The 18,367-nt window shown below is 42.6% G+C and overlaps 1 protein-coding gene across 5 annotated transcripts in view; it reads right to left on the bottom strand.

Moving 5' to 3' along the window:
* PTPRK (protein tyrosine phosphatase receptor type K) overlaps nt 1-18,367 on the bottom strand; it is a 621,814-nt gene that overhangs the window by 307,821 nt on the left and 295,626 nt on the right. For all 5 annotated transcript variants that reach the window (XM_059712907.1, XM_059712905.1, XM_059712912.1 and 2 more), the window contains one exon: nt 11,544-11,718. In XM_059712907.1, coding sequence (XP_059568890.1) covers nt 11,544-11,718 — 175 coding nt within the window. The remainder of the gene's footprint in view (nt 1-11,543; nt 11,719-18,367) is intronic.

Below are 18,367 nucleotides of genomic sequence, written 5' to 3' on the forward strand. Positions count from 1 at the left end.
GTTGTTCTTGACACTCTTCTTGGATTTGGCAGGCAACAAAAATCATGTCAATTGCCCCACAGGATGTTTAGAAACTAGAATGAGGTTCTGGCAGGACTTCCTCAGGAAGAAGTAGAAGATGGTTCAGGATGATGCAGGAGACTATTTTCCCTGCTGTGGAAAGAAGGGCAATACCTCAATAGTTCCCACACACAGATTTATCTCCCTTCTTGAAGATGGTCACAGTGTTGTAATTCCTCAGGTCCCAAGAAATCTCTTTATTGTTCCAAATGCATAAAATAAAGTCATGGAGTCTCAGCACAAGTTCCTCACCACCAGCCTTGTAGATTTCAGTAGTTATGCCATTCAGTCCAGTAGCCTTGTCCTTCTTGGTTTCCTTGATAGCACACCGGACTTATTCTAGAATAGGAGGGGTGGCAAGGGATCCTTTTTAGGGTGTTGGAGGATGGATTCAGTTATGGTATCCACCACAGTTGACTCACAGTTCAGGAGTGCTGTAAAGTGCTCTTTCCATCTAGCTTGGATAGATTCATTGTCTTTGAGGAATGCCGAATCATTGTACAATCCCCAGAAATTAGGACCATGGGAAGCTGGGCCGTAAGTGGTCTTCATTGCCTGAAAAAAACTATGTATGCCATATTTGTCAACATAGACCTGGATCTCTTTGGCTTTATCCTGTCACTACTTAATTTTGATTTCCCAGATCCCCTTTCAGCTTCAGCTTTGAGAAGCTGATGCATCTTCTTGTGCTGAGATAAGGTGTCATGCTGCCAAGCTGAATGAGCCCTTCTCTTCTGGTTGAGGGGGGCTTGGACCTTGGCATCGCTCCCATCGAGCCAGTTTTGGTGTCAACAAGTAGTATAGCTAATGAATTCAGCACAGGCCATAAGGATAGTAGCTTTAAATGCCTTCCAGAATTCCCCTATGTTCCCTTCACTTGTTGATAGGGCAGAGAGCTTTCCATGGAGATGCAGTTGGAGATCCTTAGAGGCCTCAAGGTCTTCAAGAGTTCTGGTGTTGAGAATCCTTCAGACTGCTTTTGGCTGTTTTCTCTGTTTCAGAGCAAGCCATATGTTCATAATGGATCTGACAAAAAGGTGAACTGTACAGCGGTCATCAGCTCCTCACACAGCTGATGTGAAACAGACATGCATTTGATCACAGGCTCTAATAATAACATAGTCAAGGAGATGCCAGTATTTAAAGCAAGGGTGTCTCCTGGTACCTGGTATCTTGTATTTATCACTCTGTCTGAAGATGGTATTCATGATGACAAGACCATGCTCTGTGCATTTGCTCAAGACGAGGATGCAATTGGAGCTGGCTTTCCCTATACCTCCCTTCCCAATGGTGCCACTCCAAAGTTCCAGGTTATGTCCAACTCTGGCACTGAAGTCACCAAAGAGAATGATATTGTCCTCCTTATAAGTATTACTTAGTATATAGTCAAGGTTGGAGTAGGACTATTCTTTGTCAGCATCAAGCATTGAGGCGTATACACTGATGACAGTCGTATTGGTTGTTGCTGAGCTTAACACAGAGGGTCCTAAAACATTTGTTAATGCCCACAGGGAGCTCCGTAAATTGACTGGCAAACTGATTCTTGATGGTGAAGCTGACGCCATGAACACGTCTGTCCTGGGCTGGTTGCCCCTTCCAGAGGAAGGTGTAACCTTTGCCCTCTTCCTCAGCTGACCCTCATGGAGGTTTTACTATACCTGTACCACTATGTACAAATGTAACACTTCCAATGGAACAGTTTCTATCAGTATCCTTTGACATTCATATAATTGTTAAATCTGTCTGTACCCTAAGGTAAAAGCAAGTGGTTTTAATACAGCTGCCTGATAATTGTCCAGGAAGCAGACTCAGCCAGGCTTGTAACAATGTGCAGCCTGCTCATGCTGCTTATAAAGTGTTTCTTTTCTCCTGCTCCCAAAATCCAATCCCTTCCATGGGATACTGAGAAAAAAGTCTAACATTTTAAAGCAAAAGCAACGTGAACCTGCCATGGCTCATAAGAGCTTCACTGTTGCTTACCCTTACCTGGAACTGAAAAGCAGTCATATAACCACAGAATTCTTGTCAATGCCACTTTGCTGCTACTTAGGAGGGAGCTATGAGTGGCAGAAAATGCACTCGAGATGTTTGCTCACAACCTGAAACAGCACTGCACTGATTTGCATTTGCAAAGTGCTTTGCTATCACAATACCTAGTAAATTCTTTCCTCTAAAATTAAGCAACTGTAAATTCTACATACATTTAACTCATGGTTTAGCTGCCACTCAACAAGGATCTTTTTGCTATTATAATACAATTTCTTTTCTATCTGTATCACTGCAGGACCTAGAAAGCCCCACTGTACTAGAAAAATAAGACGCAAACTATGTTCCAAATATCTTACAAACAAACTAACTAGATACAAGATACAGAATGTGAAAGGGACAGCACAAGGAGAATTAATGAGACTTGCTAAAAATCATACAGTAGTTCAGTCACTGAGTACCTTGCGTCAGCCCTAATCCAATAGTATGGTCAAGGGGAATAGGGCATCTCAGATGGCAAGTTAAGTTAATTTTCCAACCCTTTATTCATTCGGAAAGTTGATTTGTCCATGTGGTGCTGTGGTGCTCCTTATCCTCTTGTATCCAAAATGCAAAGTAATTAGCAGTTTTAGATGCAAACTAACAAATTTTGAGGTGTCTAGGCAGGGGCTTTTGACTTCCTAATATACTGCCTGATCACAGGTGGATGTTTTAAAATTAAACACAGAGGACTAAAACTGTAGATATTTGCTAGTACTAATTGCATACTATAAGTGTTGTCTAAAATAGGAAGAGCACACACCAACTGCTGCAGCTTCCTTAGCCTGATGAAGGGTTTTTGAACCCAAAAGCTTGCTTAATAACTATTCTCCAACCATTTAGGTTGGTCTAATAAAAGATATCAAATTCACCCAAGGAACCTTGTCTGTCTAAAATAGGAGGTATTTAACCTGTTCTGACACAATCTGCCACCTCATACTTTTCATGTAGTCAGACTTACATATTTTGAAACCTACCACTATGCTGAACAAACAGACCCTGGGATAAGAATTTGGACATGCAGGACATGCCTAAGGATTTCATGAATTCTCCAAATGAACAGGCTGGGCACTAGCTGACTTTGCAATGCGACTCTCACTCCAACACAGTCCTCTCAAATATAAAGTACTTACAAATTCCTGCTGAGAAAAGAAAAAAAAAACATGCCCCAGAGAAGAATTCACCAGTGCCAGCCCCATCATCATGCTAGCACCACCAGAGGGATCATTCTAACTGTGGTTTCCTGCATAAAAGCCCTAAAGGGATGTTCAGGTAAGAAAAGCAAGAATATTGTACTGCTAGATTCTCACTCTCACCAATAACAAGAATTAGTGCAGTTTCTGCGATTCAGGCACAACCCAAAGGAGGGAACTTATAATATATGAAAGTGTTTTCAACACCACTAAAGTGTTTTACAGAATCCTAGTTGAAATATGCGGCCTTTAGAAACTAAAATCCAATAAAATATCCATTCCCAGCAAAAGTATGTAGAGTATTCTTATATGATTTGGACAACAAAAATGTAATGTGTGCATAACCAAGGTCTCAAAACACTGCAAGGCAAGCCCTGGTTTCATGCCCTTAGGACTTGGGCATCATCTATTTCTATTCAGAAGTCTGATCAGTTTTTAAATCTGTTGTAGCAAAAATGTAATTTCTCCATATTTTTACAGCAACATATAAACTGGAATTCCCAGAAATGTGAATATTTCTAGCAAGTAACCTTTGGGAAAAAGGTACTTGAAACAAAACAGGGTTTATCCTGTTAACATCCTGTATGCAAAATGTAGTTGTACATCATCATGCTCCTGAGGCAACTCTCGGAGACCATAAAAGCTAAAGAGGCGGTAGTCATGGGGGACCTAAACTACCCAGACATCTGCTGGGAGACGCAGACAGCAAGGTCCCATCGCTCACGCAGGTTTCTAACCTGTGTACAGGACCTCCACCTGACACAGGAGGTGCATGGTCCCACTAGGGGGAATGCCATACTGGATCTGGTATTGGCAACAGGGGATGACATGATAGGGGACCTCCAGATCGGTAGCCATTTGGGAGACAGTGATCACCTAATAATAGAATTCAACATAAGACGTCGAGTGGGTAAGGTAACTAGTAGGGTGAAAGTGCTAGACTTTAGGAAAGCTGATCTCAATGCACTCAGGCGATTAGTCAAGGACGCACTGCAGAGTTGGAGTTTTGAAGGGATGGGAGCCCAAGAAGGGTGGCTGTGCCTTAAGGAAACGATCCTGCAGGCACAAAGCAAGACGATCCCCGAGCGAGGCAAAAAAGGGAAAGGGGCCAGGAGACTTCCATGGCTGACCAGAGAAATCCAGGGCAGCCTAAGGGCCAAAAGGGGAGCACATAAAAAGTGGAAACAGGGTAAGATCACTAAAGATGAATATACCTCCTCTGCTCGTGCTTGTAGGGAGGCAGTTAGGCGGGCCAAAGCTACCATGGAACTGAGGATGGCAACCCAAGTAAAAGACAACAAGAAATTGTTTTTTAGATATATTGGGAGTAAAAGGAAGGCCCAGGGAGGAATAGGACCTCTGCTAAATGGGCAGAAACAATTGGTGATGGACAGGGGGGACAAGGCTGAACTCCTCAACGAGTTCTTTGCCTCAGTGTTCCTAAGTGAGGGGCACGACAAGTCTCTCACTGGGGTTGTAGAGAGGCAGCAGCAAGGCGCCAGACTTCCATACATAGATCCTGAGGTGGTGCAGAGTCACTTGGAAGAACTGGATGCCTTTAAGTCGGCAGGCCCGGATGAGCTCCATCCGAGGGTGCTGAAGGCACTGGCCGACATCATTGCACAGCCACTGGCGGGAATATTCGAACGCTCGTGGCGCACGGGCCAAGTCCCAGAGGATTGGAAAAGGGCTAACGTGGTCCCCATTTTCAAGAAAGGGAGGAAGGAGGACCCGGGCAACTATAGGCCAGTCAGTCTCACCTCCATCCTTGGTAAAGTCTTTGAAAAAATTATCAAGGCTCACATTTGTGAGAGCCCGGCAGGGCAAATTATGCTGAGGGGAAACCAGCACGGGTTTGTGGCAGGCGGATCGTGCCTGACCAATCTAGTCTCCTTCTATGACCAGGTTACGAAACGCCTGGACACAGGAGGAGGAGTGGATGTCGTATACTTAGACTTCAGGAAGGCCTTCGATATGGTATCCCACCCCATACTGGTGAACAAGTTAAGAGGCTGTGATGTGGATGACTACACAGTCTGGTGGGTGGCGAATTGGCTAGAGGGTCGCACCCTAAGAGTCGTGGTGGATGGGTCGGTTTTGACCTGGAAGGGTGTGGGCAGTGGGGTCCCGCAGGGCTCGGTCCTTGGACCGATACTCTTTAATGTCTTCATCAGTGACTTGGACGAGGGAGTCAAATGTACTCTGTCCAAGTTTGCAGATGACACAAAGCTATGGGGAGAAGTGGACACGCCGGAGGGCAGGGAACAGCTGCAGGCAGACCTGGATAGGTTAGACAAGTGGGCAGAAAACAACAGGATGCAGTTCAACAAGGAGAAATGCAAAGTGCTGCACCTAGGGAGGAAAAATGTCCAGCACACCTACAGCCTAGGGAATGACCTGCTGGGTGGCACAGAGGTGGAAAGGGATCTTGGAGTCCTAGTGGACTCCAAGATGAACATGAGCCGGCAGTGTGACGAAGCCATCAGAAAAGCCAATGGCACTTTATCGTGCATCAGCAGATGCATGACGAATAGGTCCAGGGAGGTGATACTTCCCCTCTATAGGGCACTGGTCAGACCGCAGTTGGAGTACTGCGTGCAATTCTGGGTGCCACACTTCAAGAAGGATGCGGATAACCTGGAGAGGGTCCAGAGAAGGGCAACTTGCATGGTCAAGGGCCTGCAGACCAAGCCCTACGAGGAGAGACTAGAGAAACTGGACCTTTTCAGCCTCCGCAAGAGAAGGTTGAGAGGCGACCTTGTGGCTGCCTTTAAGTTCATCACAGGGGCACAGGAGGGAATTGGTGAGTATTTATTCACCAAGGCGCCCCCGGGGGTTACAAGCAACAATGGCTACAAGCTAGCAGAGAGCAGATTTAGATTGGACATTAGGAAGAACTTCTTCACAGTTCGAGTGGCCAAGGTCTGGAACGGGCTCCCAAGGGAGGTGGTGCTCTCCCCTAACCTGGGGGTCTTCAAGAGGAGGTTAGATGAGTATCTAGCTGGGATCATCTAGACCCAGCACTCTTTCCTGCTTATGCAGGGGGTCGGACTCGATGATCTATTGAGGTCCCTTCCGACCCTAACATCTATGAATCCCCCCACCTCCCTCCCGCTCTCCCCCCCCAAAAAAAAGAAAGAAAGAAAAGCTAGTTATAGTTAAAGACCAAAAACTGGTCAAAAAGCAAATCATCCCATGATACTAGTGGGATTAGGACAGGCCAGTTTCTGTAGTCAGTGGAACAGGAGCAATGAGGTTAGCATTCATAATTGGCCTTTGACACCCAGACCAGAATGACCAACCACTCATTTACAGCTGTGCCAACTATGCCTTCAGCATAAGTCCAGGACAAGCCTTTGAATTCTAGCCTCCTAGGACCATAGCGGGACACCTTAATAACTTTACCAGAAAGGTGCAGCTCCAACCCATGGCTGACCTCACAAACCTGGGCTCAACACTGAATGTGCACATGTTCCTATAGCATTGCATCAAACACCTATCATAGCTGGCACCCTCTTGTCTGAGAGCTTATTACTACACAGTCATATTTCAGAGAATTTAAGCATCACAAGATAATGATTAAGATTGTGCCTGAAGGAATCTGCTGGACAGAGGGTAGTGGGTAGGTAGGTCTGGAAACAGAATATATATCATGAATGCTAGATTCCCTTGAGCTGAAAAGTGAGACGAAGTTCTGCAATGAAAGTGACTCATCAGCTATTAGATCAAGCTAAATTTTCAAGAAAATCACTCCTCCTGTAAGCAGAAGAGAACTTTGTCAGTTTCTCTTTAGTATATAGTGGAGAAAGGGGGGCTTATCTGGAGACCAGCAGTGAGATCTGGAGCTCAAACATCTCAGAACCAGAGCAGAACATGTTAAAAAAACTCATATTAGAAAAATCTGAAAAAAAATCTTATCAACCCAAAGAAAAATCCCATAGAACAGACTTTCATTTTGTTCTCGCATCTAAAAGAGTGGTTTAGAGACAACAAGGAAAAAATTAACATTGTGAGGAAAGTGCTATCTAATTAGCACGCATTAAGGGAGGGCTATGAAAAAAATAGTAAACCTTTTTTACTTCAACTTTCTAAAGCAGATCTCAATTTATGTTGAAAGAAGAGTAAATAAAGAGGGTGCGGAATGGGGAAGGGGGAAATCACTGCTTGCTTTCTGCTGAAAACATCAATAATTGCAGTAATAATGTGACTTTAAAACCATTTGAATAACATCATCAGATCACATTCAGATATATGCTAGAACAATTTACAGATCATTTACAAATATTTCAATTGGATATACATATGCTTTTAAAATGGATTTTTCCCCCATGACTTTAGCAGGTTTATACTAATTTTCTTTAAAACAAAAAGTGCAAGAGCGCATAATTTTTGCAAGCACCATTTTGTGTGAAAGAAGGTGCTGCTCATCCTGCAGATTTTGTCACATCTAATAATTCATGAGACATTTTGCAGTCAATCCTCATAATTACAAATAGCTACTTTAAAGGAAAACAAGGTCTGACATACCTTGCCAAAAACTCTAGAAAAAAATCTGCAATTCAAAAAGTGCATTATTTCAGGGGTGCCTTGTGATAAATCATATCAACTCAAGCCTGCTGCTTCAGCCACACAGTCCCATAAATTTGTAAGAAGTGTCAACCTCCTATTTGCTACCATTTCACATTTCAGAGCTCTCTTCCCATATTCTGTATTGCACCCAGAACCCCAGAAGTCTCACTCCATAAAACTACACTGTCTTCAAGAATTTTTTAGTGTTGCCACCACCAAATAAACATGTAAGTGGAAGAACAGGCCGGGAGACATTTCCTGCCTAAAATAGTACACAGACTCCAATAAAAAAAACTCAGGGGAAAAGGAGCAGGGATAAGGAGGGGGAAGGAAGCCGCTTATACAACTACACAAGACTGACAGTTATGCCATGGAAACCAATTAAAAATCAATACAACGTAGCTACTGAGCTGAAAGCTAACAGTCAACTCAAAGTAAAGGTTTCAACATTAAGATTATTGACTGGAAATACCTTTGGTGAAATATAATTGAATTGCAAATGCTATACTGGTCTTATTTGTGAAACAAAACTTAATGAAAGAGAAATGAGAAAGCCCAGCAATTTCTTACATGAGCTTTGAAAGATGTCTGTCCGCCCCTCCTATACCCCCCAAAAACAAACAAACAAACAAACAAACAAACAAACAAAAACTATAATAGGCATGAGGTCAACTAAAAAAATGTAATACCTTTGTAGAAAAAAAAATTGTTAATTGTTATAGTATAATTCAAATTATAAAATTGGAATTTTAACCTCCAGCAATAAAAATCCTTTTCTGAATAGCAATCTGCAACTTATCTTTCTGTATCTATATTGCAGTACCCACACACATATGTTGTATATATTTGCACCAAAATTTTGATGCACTGAGCAACAGCTGCTGTTCTTCATCTCTTGTTCTCTAATAACCAGTGTTGTCAATAAAGTTTGGCTTCTACAAGCTGAAGACATTATCATTACTCAAAATGATCTGGAAGCAATACTAAAGTCATGACAAAGTAAATTGTGTTTCATCGGGATTTTTTTCTTCTTCCTCTGGCTGTGAGAACACGTAGATCAATACTCCTCAGCATGAGAATTCTGCAGTGAAATTTTCATTCGTTACAAACACCAACAAAAAGGCCCTAAGCGTGCCCTGTCACTTCCAGTTTAGGAGGAAATGCACTAATAAACTCTTACCCCTGGGTCATCTTTGACAATGGGCAATACTATGCCAACTCTTATTAAAGGCAATTCATATCAGTGGCCCAAAAATTTCCTTTAAAATTACCATCTTTTGTATCCATGTAGCAGGATGTCAGCTTTAAAGTGCCACTGAGATATAGGACCTGTCATTATGGTTAATTTTCAGTACAGTTTTAACACCAGGGTAGCTAATCCCCAAGGGTATATTTTTGGCTAACAAGATTTATTTAGTGGTTATCCAGACAAACAAGAAAATATATTACTGTATATTGCTTTTCAATATAACAGCAAACCTATACACTTCTTTAGTCTGTTGATAAACAGACCAAAGCATAGGCAGAAAAATTGTTATAACAATTAAAACATACAACTGAAAACAAGAGTAGCTAAAATTATTTTAAGGCCAAAAAGGGCAATAACTCATTTAAAAAATAAAAAAAAATTAATAATAAAGTAATAAAATCTACAAAGTGACACTGCATGTGTGTTAATTGGAATGATGTGTATCAAGTTATGATTAAGTCATAAAGATGAGTTTCTCTATCAGTGATACAAAGTTTTCAATCTGTCAGCATTTTTCATTGGAAAAACTAGAGCAGTTCCTAGTTCCAGACTTCAATATTTTTTACTTAATTTTTTCCAAAATGTTTCTTCAGCTATTTCATATTAAGCTATTTCATACAGTTTTCTTGTACTTGACGGGAAAGGGAGGGTCTAGAAACAATTTGCGCAATCATCAGTCTTTTCATAGCAAAATATAATCTGAATTTCTTAATTGTTAGTCAAATCAGAACTTAATACATTTGCAACACAAAAACTAAAAAAACCCAACAAGATATATAGCAGAATCACTAGAGGAAATAAGAGGTTCTAGCTAATGTATGCAACAGCAGGTAATATTTTAGAAAATATTACCTGCTGTTGCATACATTAGCTAGAACCTCTTATTTCCTCTAGTGATTCTGCTATATATCTTGTTTTGTCTAAGTACAAGCAGTCACAAAGCCCGAGGTTGAATCAATTCAATCTTTGCAGGTTAATCTAAACTGTGTAGATTCAACCAATAAGCAAGTGAACAGATATTCACCTTTGAATCTGGAAATGCAGCCACATGCCTGCAGTGGCCCAGGCCAGAAGCCGGAGGACACTAGAGCATGTCTCCCTAGTCAGCTGAAGCAGAAAGCTTGGGCCACGGCCAGCCCACCCACCATACGAGGGGAGGTTTGTGGGGGAGGTGCAAAGCATCCTGGGATGCTAGGGGACTGAGTTAACCTGAATCTGGAGGGGATCTGGAACAGAAGTTCAATAAACCTATTTAACCTAAACCAGTTATGTCTGATACTACCTCCCATCCAGGTTTATCTTAAGTTGGTTTCAGCCATTTTGAAAGATGTTCATGTGCACTGAACTTCTGTCATGTTACAGATTTGAATTAGTTTCCAATCACTTATATCAGTTTATGTGTAATTTCTGTCCCTAGCCTAGATATTCAGGCCACATTCTGATGTTTCCTGTCACATTTCACTTAAAGGACCTTATAAGCACCTGGTAACTATTGTACCTACTAGTATACAAGTAGGTAGTTTAACAGGTGACTAGCGTTAATCAAAGAGCATTCCAGGTCACACAGCAAATAAAACTGCAGAATGAACTCAACAGACATTAATATTTTAGGCCTCTGCTCTCACAACCAGACCAGGTGCATCCCTTCATTTAATACCCTGAGCTATACACCTGAAAACTACAAGAAGGCCAACAAGCATAAAGTCTATCTCAAGATAAAAGACAGAATCAGTCACTACAATCTGGCATCATTTCAACTAAACCAGGATGTTTTACTTCCTTGCTTTCTGTATACCAGTTCTCTCACCAGCCCACTCATAACTACAAACATAAACCATGTTTTTATTTAAATTCATCTAACATATCTGAGGAATGCAAGCAAACTTGCAAGCAAGCAAACTTCATTATGTACAAATATGCCACGAGCAAAATTACCATGGTATTCCTAGTCCTTGGTCAGGTGAAGGTATAAGGAATTTTTTAGATCTTGAGTCTCCCAGGTAAAAGTGCAATTAATTCTAGAATACCACTAGGCTGCCTAAGAAAACAGCTTTTAGAAGCAAAAATTAACCAGTTGCATTGAGTAAGAAGGCACTTCTGTATCTGTAAAAAACATTTAGTAAATCTTAATCAGTATTTTCCTTAAGTGCAATTATTACTATTTGTAGGATGGCAGAACAGTGCATGGCATACTACATGCACTGTAAGATTAGGGCTTTTCATAGAGCTCGGTTCTAAGGAAAGCATTTGTTAGATTCCCAAGCTGTTGGAACTTTACAGCAACCCTTTTTAATTTTATTTTATGAGGATTTTAGTACTTTTATAGTGCAATGGTTTTATAATGATTTGAGATCAAGGCTTCTGTAAGCTAAGCAAATGGTGCAAGCAGAATGCATTAATGTTAGGAGCATTTGATTTAATAAAAATTAAAGCAGTTGTGACATTACCTCGAACAATAAGTTGAGCAAAATTGGATACTCCAGAGCCTCTCTCTGACTGAGTTACACAGCGGTATAAATCCTGATCAGTTTTCGTCACTTCTTGCAACTTAAACGTAGCAGCAAATCTTCTGTGATTGATATTTTTAGTCTGGGCAACAGGGATATCTTCTCCATTTCTCCTCTGTAAAAAAGAGAAACCAATGCACAAGTATCTTACTAGGACATATTTCCTCTTGACAAGACAGAAACTAATTGTGCATTTTAAAACACCCACACACATTTTCTCCAATCTGGGTTTCCGTGGTAGAAGCCAGAGCAAACAGTTCACCTATTTGAACTGAACAGCATTTTACTCTGGAGACAGGTTTGGTATAAATAGTATTACCAGAGCCCTTCATCTGCTCAAAAGCACTAAGCCCATCTAGCATATCTTAATAGCAGGAATTATTCACGGGACAGAATAGTATTCAAGGGAGAAACACTACACAACACTATCTGTATCACAGGCTAAAGGCTCTAGAATAAAAACTAATTTACCATTGGAAGAGGAAAGGAGGCATTGTAAAAATATTTTAAAAACGGGATTTTAAAAAGTTTACTAGTTTTAAATTTTTTTTGAAAGATATCAAAATTTCAACATATTTTTGAGAAAATTTAAGCAGCTCTAACTGATAGGAAAGCCAACAAATGATCTTCCCCTTGTCACAAAAGCATAAAAACTCAAAAACTGTGGAAAACTTTAACTAGCTTGAGCACCAGCAGCATCATTACCACGCCAGCAGCTGTAACTTCCCTGTAACTTCATTGTCCACTCCTTCCTAACCCTCTCCTTAGGTGGAAATGTGCAACCTCCATGACATTTTTAGTCCTAACTACCCCAAGAAATGAGTTGCGATCAAATGTTCTGTATACAACATAAAGCAATACTGCTACGCTACTGAGGCAGGAGTTGAAACGTAAACTAAAGAAAGTTGGTGACAAGAAAAAAATACAAGGAAAGGAGATGACTCAAGGCTGCACAGATATGTTTGCTGGGCTTCTGGTATGTACAAGAACATTTGATGTTATTTCCATCATTTATGATCAGAATGCAGAAGTATGAAGATCTAGCATCTCCTAATGAAAAAGTATGGCTGTAAAATAATCAGTTTGTGCCAGTGTCAGAGCATGTTAAAATGAACATTTTAACAACAGTGAATACACATCTTAGTATTCTTACAGTTTCAATATTACAGCAGTGAAAAAGCACCATTCCCACACCCATTACAACTTCTGTGAAAGTTACCACTTATATGCTCCTGACAGATTTCAGCTTCCTTCAAACCAAGAAAATGGTATGAAGACAATTCCATCATCTTTATCAACAGCAGCTTTATTGGACTGACTCATTTATTTCATGATAAAAGTTTATATAGTGTAGACCAATTTAATTTCCTTTTTTTGCTGTTATGCCAGAGATGGCACTGTGTCAACTGTTGAATCTCAAACACTATCCCCATAGGCATAGCTTAGACAAAGAGAAAATTGGAAAATATACTTGAATACAAACAGAAAAAAATATACCTCCAACAAAAATATACCTTCCCCCTCTGGGGGAACGTTTGTTCACCAGAGCACCCCAAGGGATGACGAGGTCGAATGGTCACAAACTACTACAAGACCGTTTCAGGCTGGACATAAGGAAGAATTTCTTTACTGTCCGAGCCCCCAAGGTCTGGAACAGCCTGCCACCGGAGGTGGTTCAAGCGCCTTCATTGAACACCTTCAAGACGAAACTGGATGCTTATCTTGCTGGGATCCTATGACCCCAGCTGACTTCCTGCCCTTTGGGCAGGGGGCTGGACTCGATGATCTTCCGAGGTCCCTTCCAGCCCTAATGTCTATGAAATTTATGAAAAAAGAGACAGACACTGGTCTGAAATACTACAAAATGGACTCAAATAGCTTTGCCCCCTTTAAAACCACCACCCCTTCTCTAAATCAATGACCTGGAAGATAGGATGGAGTACACCCTCAGCAAGTTTGAAGTTGACGCCAAGCTAGGGAGAGTAGTAGATACACTGGAGGCTAGGGCTAGGTTTCAGAGAGACCTCAATGAATTGGAGGACTGGACCAAAAGAAATCTCATGAGGTTTAATAAGAACAAGTGCACAAAATCCTGCATTTAAAACAGAATAATCCCGTGCATCAGTACATGCTAGGGACTGACTGGCTAAGCAGCAGCTCTGCAGAAAAGGACATGCGGGTTACAGTGGACAATAAGCTGAATATGAACCAGTGTGCCCTTGTTGCCAGAAAGACTGCATTAGTAGGAGTGTTGCCAGCAGATCGAGGGAAGTGATTCTCTCCCTCTATTCGTCACTGGTGAAGTCAGATCTGGAGTACTGCGTCCGGTTTTGGGACCCCCGCTACAGACAGCATGTGGACAAATTGGAGACAGTCCAGGGGAGGACAACAAAAATGGTTAGGGGTCTGGGGCACATGACTTCTGAGGACAGGCTGAGGGAACTGGGATTATTTGGTCTGGAGAAGAGAAAATTGAGAGGTAATTTAAAAGAAGCCTTCAACTACCTGAAGGGTAGTTCTCAGTGCTGGGAGATGACAGGAGCAATGGTCTTAAGTTGTAACAGAGAAAACCATAGATTTCCTGTTTGTATCAAAGAACACACAAATTTTCCCTTTTAGCAGAGAAACTTGCGGATTTCCCACTTTGCAAAGAGCTCTGCTGGCGGACAGAGTTCCAGCGTGCAAGAGCTGATTGCAGAAAGGGTGGGAAACCCTGCCTGGAGGGAGAAGGAGGGAAGGGCAGGGTCTGAGGCTCACACTCATCCACTTTGGATCAGACTTGGATCAGGCTCACTTTCCTTCCAGAAGCCTGTGAGAAGTGGAGCACTGGCAGGGCTGAGGGGGAAGCTGGCTAGGGGAAACTGCTTTGAGGGGTGCAGCCCCACGCCGCTGCACTTACTGCAGCCCTGTGTGCCGGAGGCATGTCGCCAGGGCAGTGCAGGGCAAGTAGGAGTGGGGAGATCCTCACGTGGCTCCTCTGATGCCTGCTGCACCAGGTCATGCCTGCGAGGCTGGGGAAGCCCTGGGAGAGAGAAGCAGGGCACAGGGAGAAGTGGAGCTGCACAGAGAAGCTGCTAGCTGCTGTTTCTGGCCACTGTGCTTCTCTCCCCCAGGGCCTCTTCAGCCCTGCAGGTATGATCCAGTGCAGCAGGCAGTAATGGAGTTATGTGGGGATCTCCTCACCATTACTCTTCCCCCTCCACTGCCCTGGTGATGCGCCTCCAGTGCCTGCCATGGCTTTTAGGGGTGCAGCCCTGCACACAAGTGGTGTGCCACCAGGGCAGCAGGGGGGAGTAGCGGCAAGGGATCCCTGCGCGACTCCATTGCTGCCTGCCATGCCGGATCGCACCCACTGAGCTGGAAAGGCCCCGGGGGAAAGAAGTGGGGCAGCAGGGAACAGGGGTGAACAGCTTCTCTGCGTGGCTCCACTGCTCCCTTCCGCCCTGCTTCTCTCACCTGAAGCCTCCCCAGCCTCACAGGCATGACCCTGTGTGGCAGGCAGCAGAGGAGCTGATGCTCACCTTGCGCTGCCCTGGCGACACACCACCAGCAACTGCCGCTGCTTTGAGGGGCACAGCTCAATGCCACTTCCCTCGCTGCAGCCCTGCTGCAGCACAGGGTGAACAGCAGTGAGACCGCTGTGAAGCTCCTCTGTCCCCAGCTGTGCTGGGTCATGAGGGAGGGAAACAGGGAGGCACGGAACACTGGCCAGCAGCTTCTGTGTGGCTCCTGCACACGGGGCTGAGCCCCTCAAAGCAGAAGCAGGTGGAGGAGGTGCACTGCCAGGGCAGTGGGGTGGGGGAAGAACAGAGGTAAGGAGATCCCCACGCGGCTCCTCTGCTCCCTGCCATACCGAGTCATGACTGCAGGGCTGCAGAGTCCCTGGGGGAGCAAAGCAGGGCAGGAGCCCGAGCCTGCAGCCTGCGCCTAGGCCCTGGTATAGATCTGGGGGATGGGAGTTCCCCCTGCCCCCCAGGAGTGTGCGTAGTGGTGAAGAGCTGCCCTGCCCAATCTCACAGCAGGGCGTGAGTGGGGGGCAGGGGGCTGCGGACCCAGGTCCATAGCCCTGGGAGCTGGAGACCTCCTCTGGCAGGGCTGTGGGAGCAGGGGCTATGGGCACGGCACCACCTTGGCTGGGGGAGCCCTTTATTTTTTATCATTGATTTTGGTTTTTTTAGCAGAGAATTTGAGTTTTTATCAGGGAAAACCAGGATCCCTGCTCATGAGGAAGCCAGTACAGCAGGCTACCCAGAGAGCTTGTGAAACTAAAATAAATAAATTGCATTGCAGTTTCTTTCCATTTCTTTTGGCCAATAGTCAGCAATCTTTTTGTGGTGATGAACTGGAATAATCCAGCTTTGGTCCAAGGTGAGCCAGCATTAAGCACTCAGATGCTGCTGCCGGCACCACCATTTCTCTCTTCCACCCAGATATGTCATAAGTAAAGTCCCCCACCACCCAGTGGCACCATAGGGAAAGCCTCCCCCCCCCCCCACCAAATGCTATGGAAGCCCTCACCTGGTGGAATTCTGCTAAAGTTTCCCAGGTCTAAGGGCCAAATCCATTGGCTATGCACATCAGATCTAAGCTGTACCAAACTCTGGTCTAAGCTATTTACAAGTTCTGTTCTGATCATATTCCCAACAAAATAAAGCAGGTGAAGGGAAAATGATGTTTTTTATTTCCAAAGATGCACAAAACTGTTAAAACAGCCTAGAGATAATTAATATGGACTATGCCGACTAAAAGACAAACTGTTAAATATGGTGTTACAGTAGACTGTATCATAACTCAGCTAATTGGCAAGTTTATTCCTGTAAAGTGTTAGATATCAGTAGAAAGCAATAAATAAATAAATAGGGGATTTAAAGTTTGCTGTTAGAGTGCTTTTAAAACTGGTTCTAAAGCTTTCCATGAATTTTCCTCTTTTGTTTAGCAGTGGCATTTTACAACATTTATTAATCTCCTGGAGCATAAAGAACAAAAAAAAATGTTTATTTAAAAAACTATATCAAAGCATCATTTTTTTCTTCATTGAAGAGGTAAAATTTCCTTAAGGTATTGTCCTTCATTTTGGCCCAAATGTCTTGAAGTCCAAGGCTCCAAACTCTCAAAATGCTCTTTGACAATATAGCCTACAAAGTAAAATAATTTACTCTGCAAATGTTATGGCTCACTGGCTTAAGCTTGTCTGCATGCTTAATGCTCAAAAAACAAAATTAACTGTCCTCCTAATTTTAAATTGAATAATGCAGCACTTCTAAACAGTTAGGAATTGCCTCCTACCAACAGAGAAATTTAACTAGCTTTACAAATTTATTTTATTTCCATAAGAAAACCTTGGATTGTCTATTCTGCCTGCATTAATGATTTACTATCCCTTATCTTCCTGGATTTAGACTGTTTGCTCAAATTCATTAAGTAGGATTTGTGTTTCTTTTCTGCAGTGAGTATAGAGAATTCAGCTTCTCCACTCAGTTTGCAAAGTTTAGCTCATGTGTATATTTTTTGTATAAAATTATATTTTAATAACCAAGGGAAGGGACTCAACACTCCAACCAGTAAGTCATCTTGAACTTAGAAAATGAATGTGGAAGCCAATGCCCTGCCTTCACCTCAGCATATATTTTACACAGTAAAACCATTAACCAGTCACTGTGTTCAGATGCACTGACATGATCTCTTAATTAAACTGCTCTTTTTAATGTCAGGGCACTTCTAAAAAAAAAAGAAAAGAAAAGAATGAAAAGAGGCAGTGCTTGCAGCTCATTAGAAGGTTCACGGTAGCTATATTGTTTCAATTCATGTCCTTCACTCTGAACAGATCTTGGAAAACTCTGCTCAATTAGATTTTAAAAACTCAATTTAAAATTAATGTGAACTTATGTTAATAGGTAATGGCTCTACCCTGTGCTCTTCCTGGTTCCTTCACTTCTCTGCTGTTTGAATTGATAACCCTGGAGCACTCATTCTGGAGGGGTCAAAGGAAGTAATGTTACATACTCCAAGTCAGCATTTTTCTTATTTCTTGAAAATAACTGTGACAAGGACTATGTGGTATAAAGAAATTGATAAAAACATTTCTTTTGAAGAACTTGAGAAGCATTCCAGAGCTTCAGGCACTCACCCCACAGACAGCACTTCAGAAATTTTGGAGACTATTTCTGATTCTCAAATAATAAGACATTCATTTAAAATCTTTAACATTTTATATGCCACTTGCTTTTACTTATAAAACAAAAGAATGTTTGCCTTGATGTTACTTCCAAGTTTGTCTTTGCTTAGTTTCTTAACGTTGCTCGCAGTTGTATCAGCTTGGACCCTATGCAAGTCTGCTATTTCCTCAGTGTTTATTTTTATCCCATCCACTGCTAATGAATAAGTCATGAGTCTAGCTCAGGTATGTAGGAGTTAAACCAATTGCCAAGTTTAGTGTCAAAAAGAAATTTTTCCTCAGGTCAGATTGGCAAGAGCTGATGGAGTCTTCTGCCTTCTTGTCTCAATCCACTTCTAAAGTCATTTAAGCCAGCATTTCCAAACCATTGCGGTTTATTCCCCACAGTGGCTACCCACATGCCATACATTCCCCACCACTATGGATTACTGCCATTTCCTGTGCTGCTGATTTCTTCTGCCACTGACAGCTAGCGAGGCACTGTCCTGGCCTTGTGCACTTCCCAAAAAACAGAAGTCTATAACAACCCACTCTCTCTATAACTCTGGCACCCAGAATGGTGCACCCCATGGGTTGGGAAATGCCAATC

Source organism: Alligator mississippiensis, chromosome 1 (assembly GCF_030867095.1).
Source record: "Alligator mississippiensis isolate rAllMis1 chromosome 1, rAllMis1, whole genome shotgun sequence".
NCBI lineage: Eukaryota > Metazoa > Chordata > Crocodylia > Alligatoridae > Alligator > Alligator mississippiensis.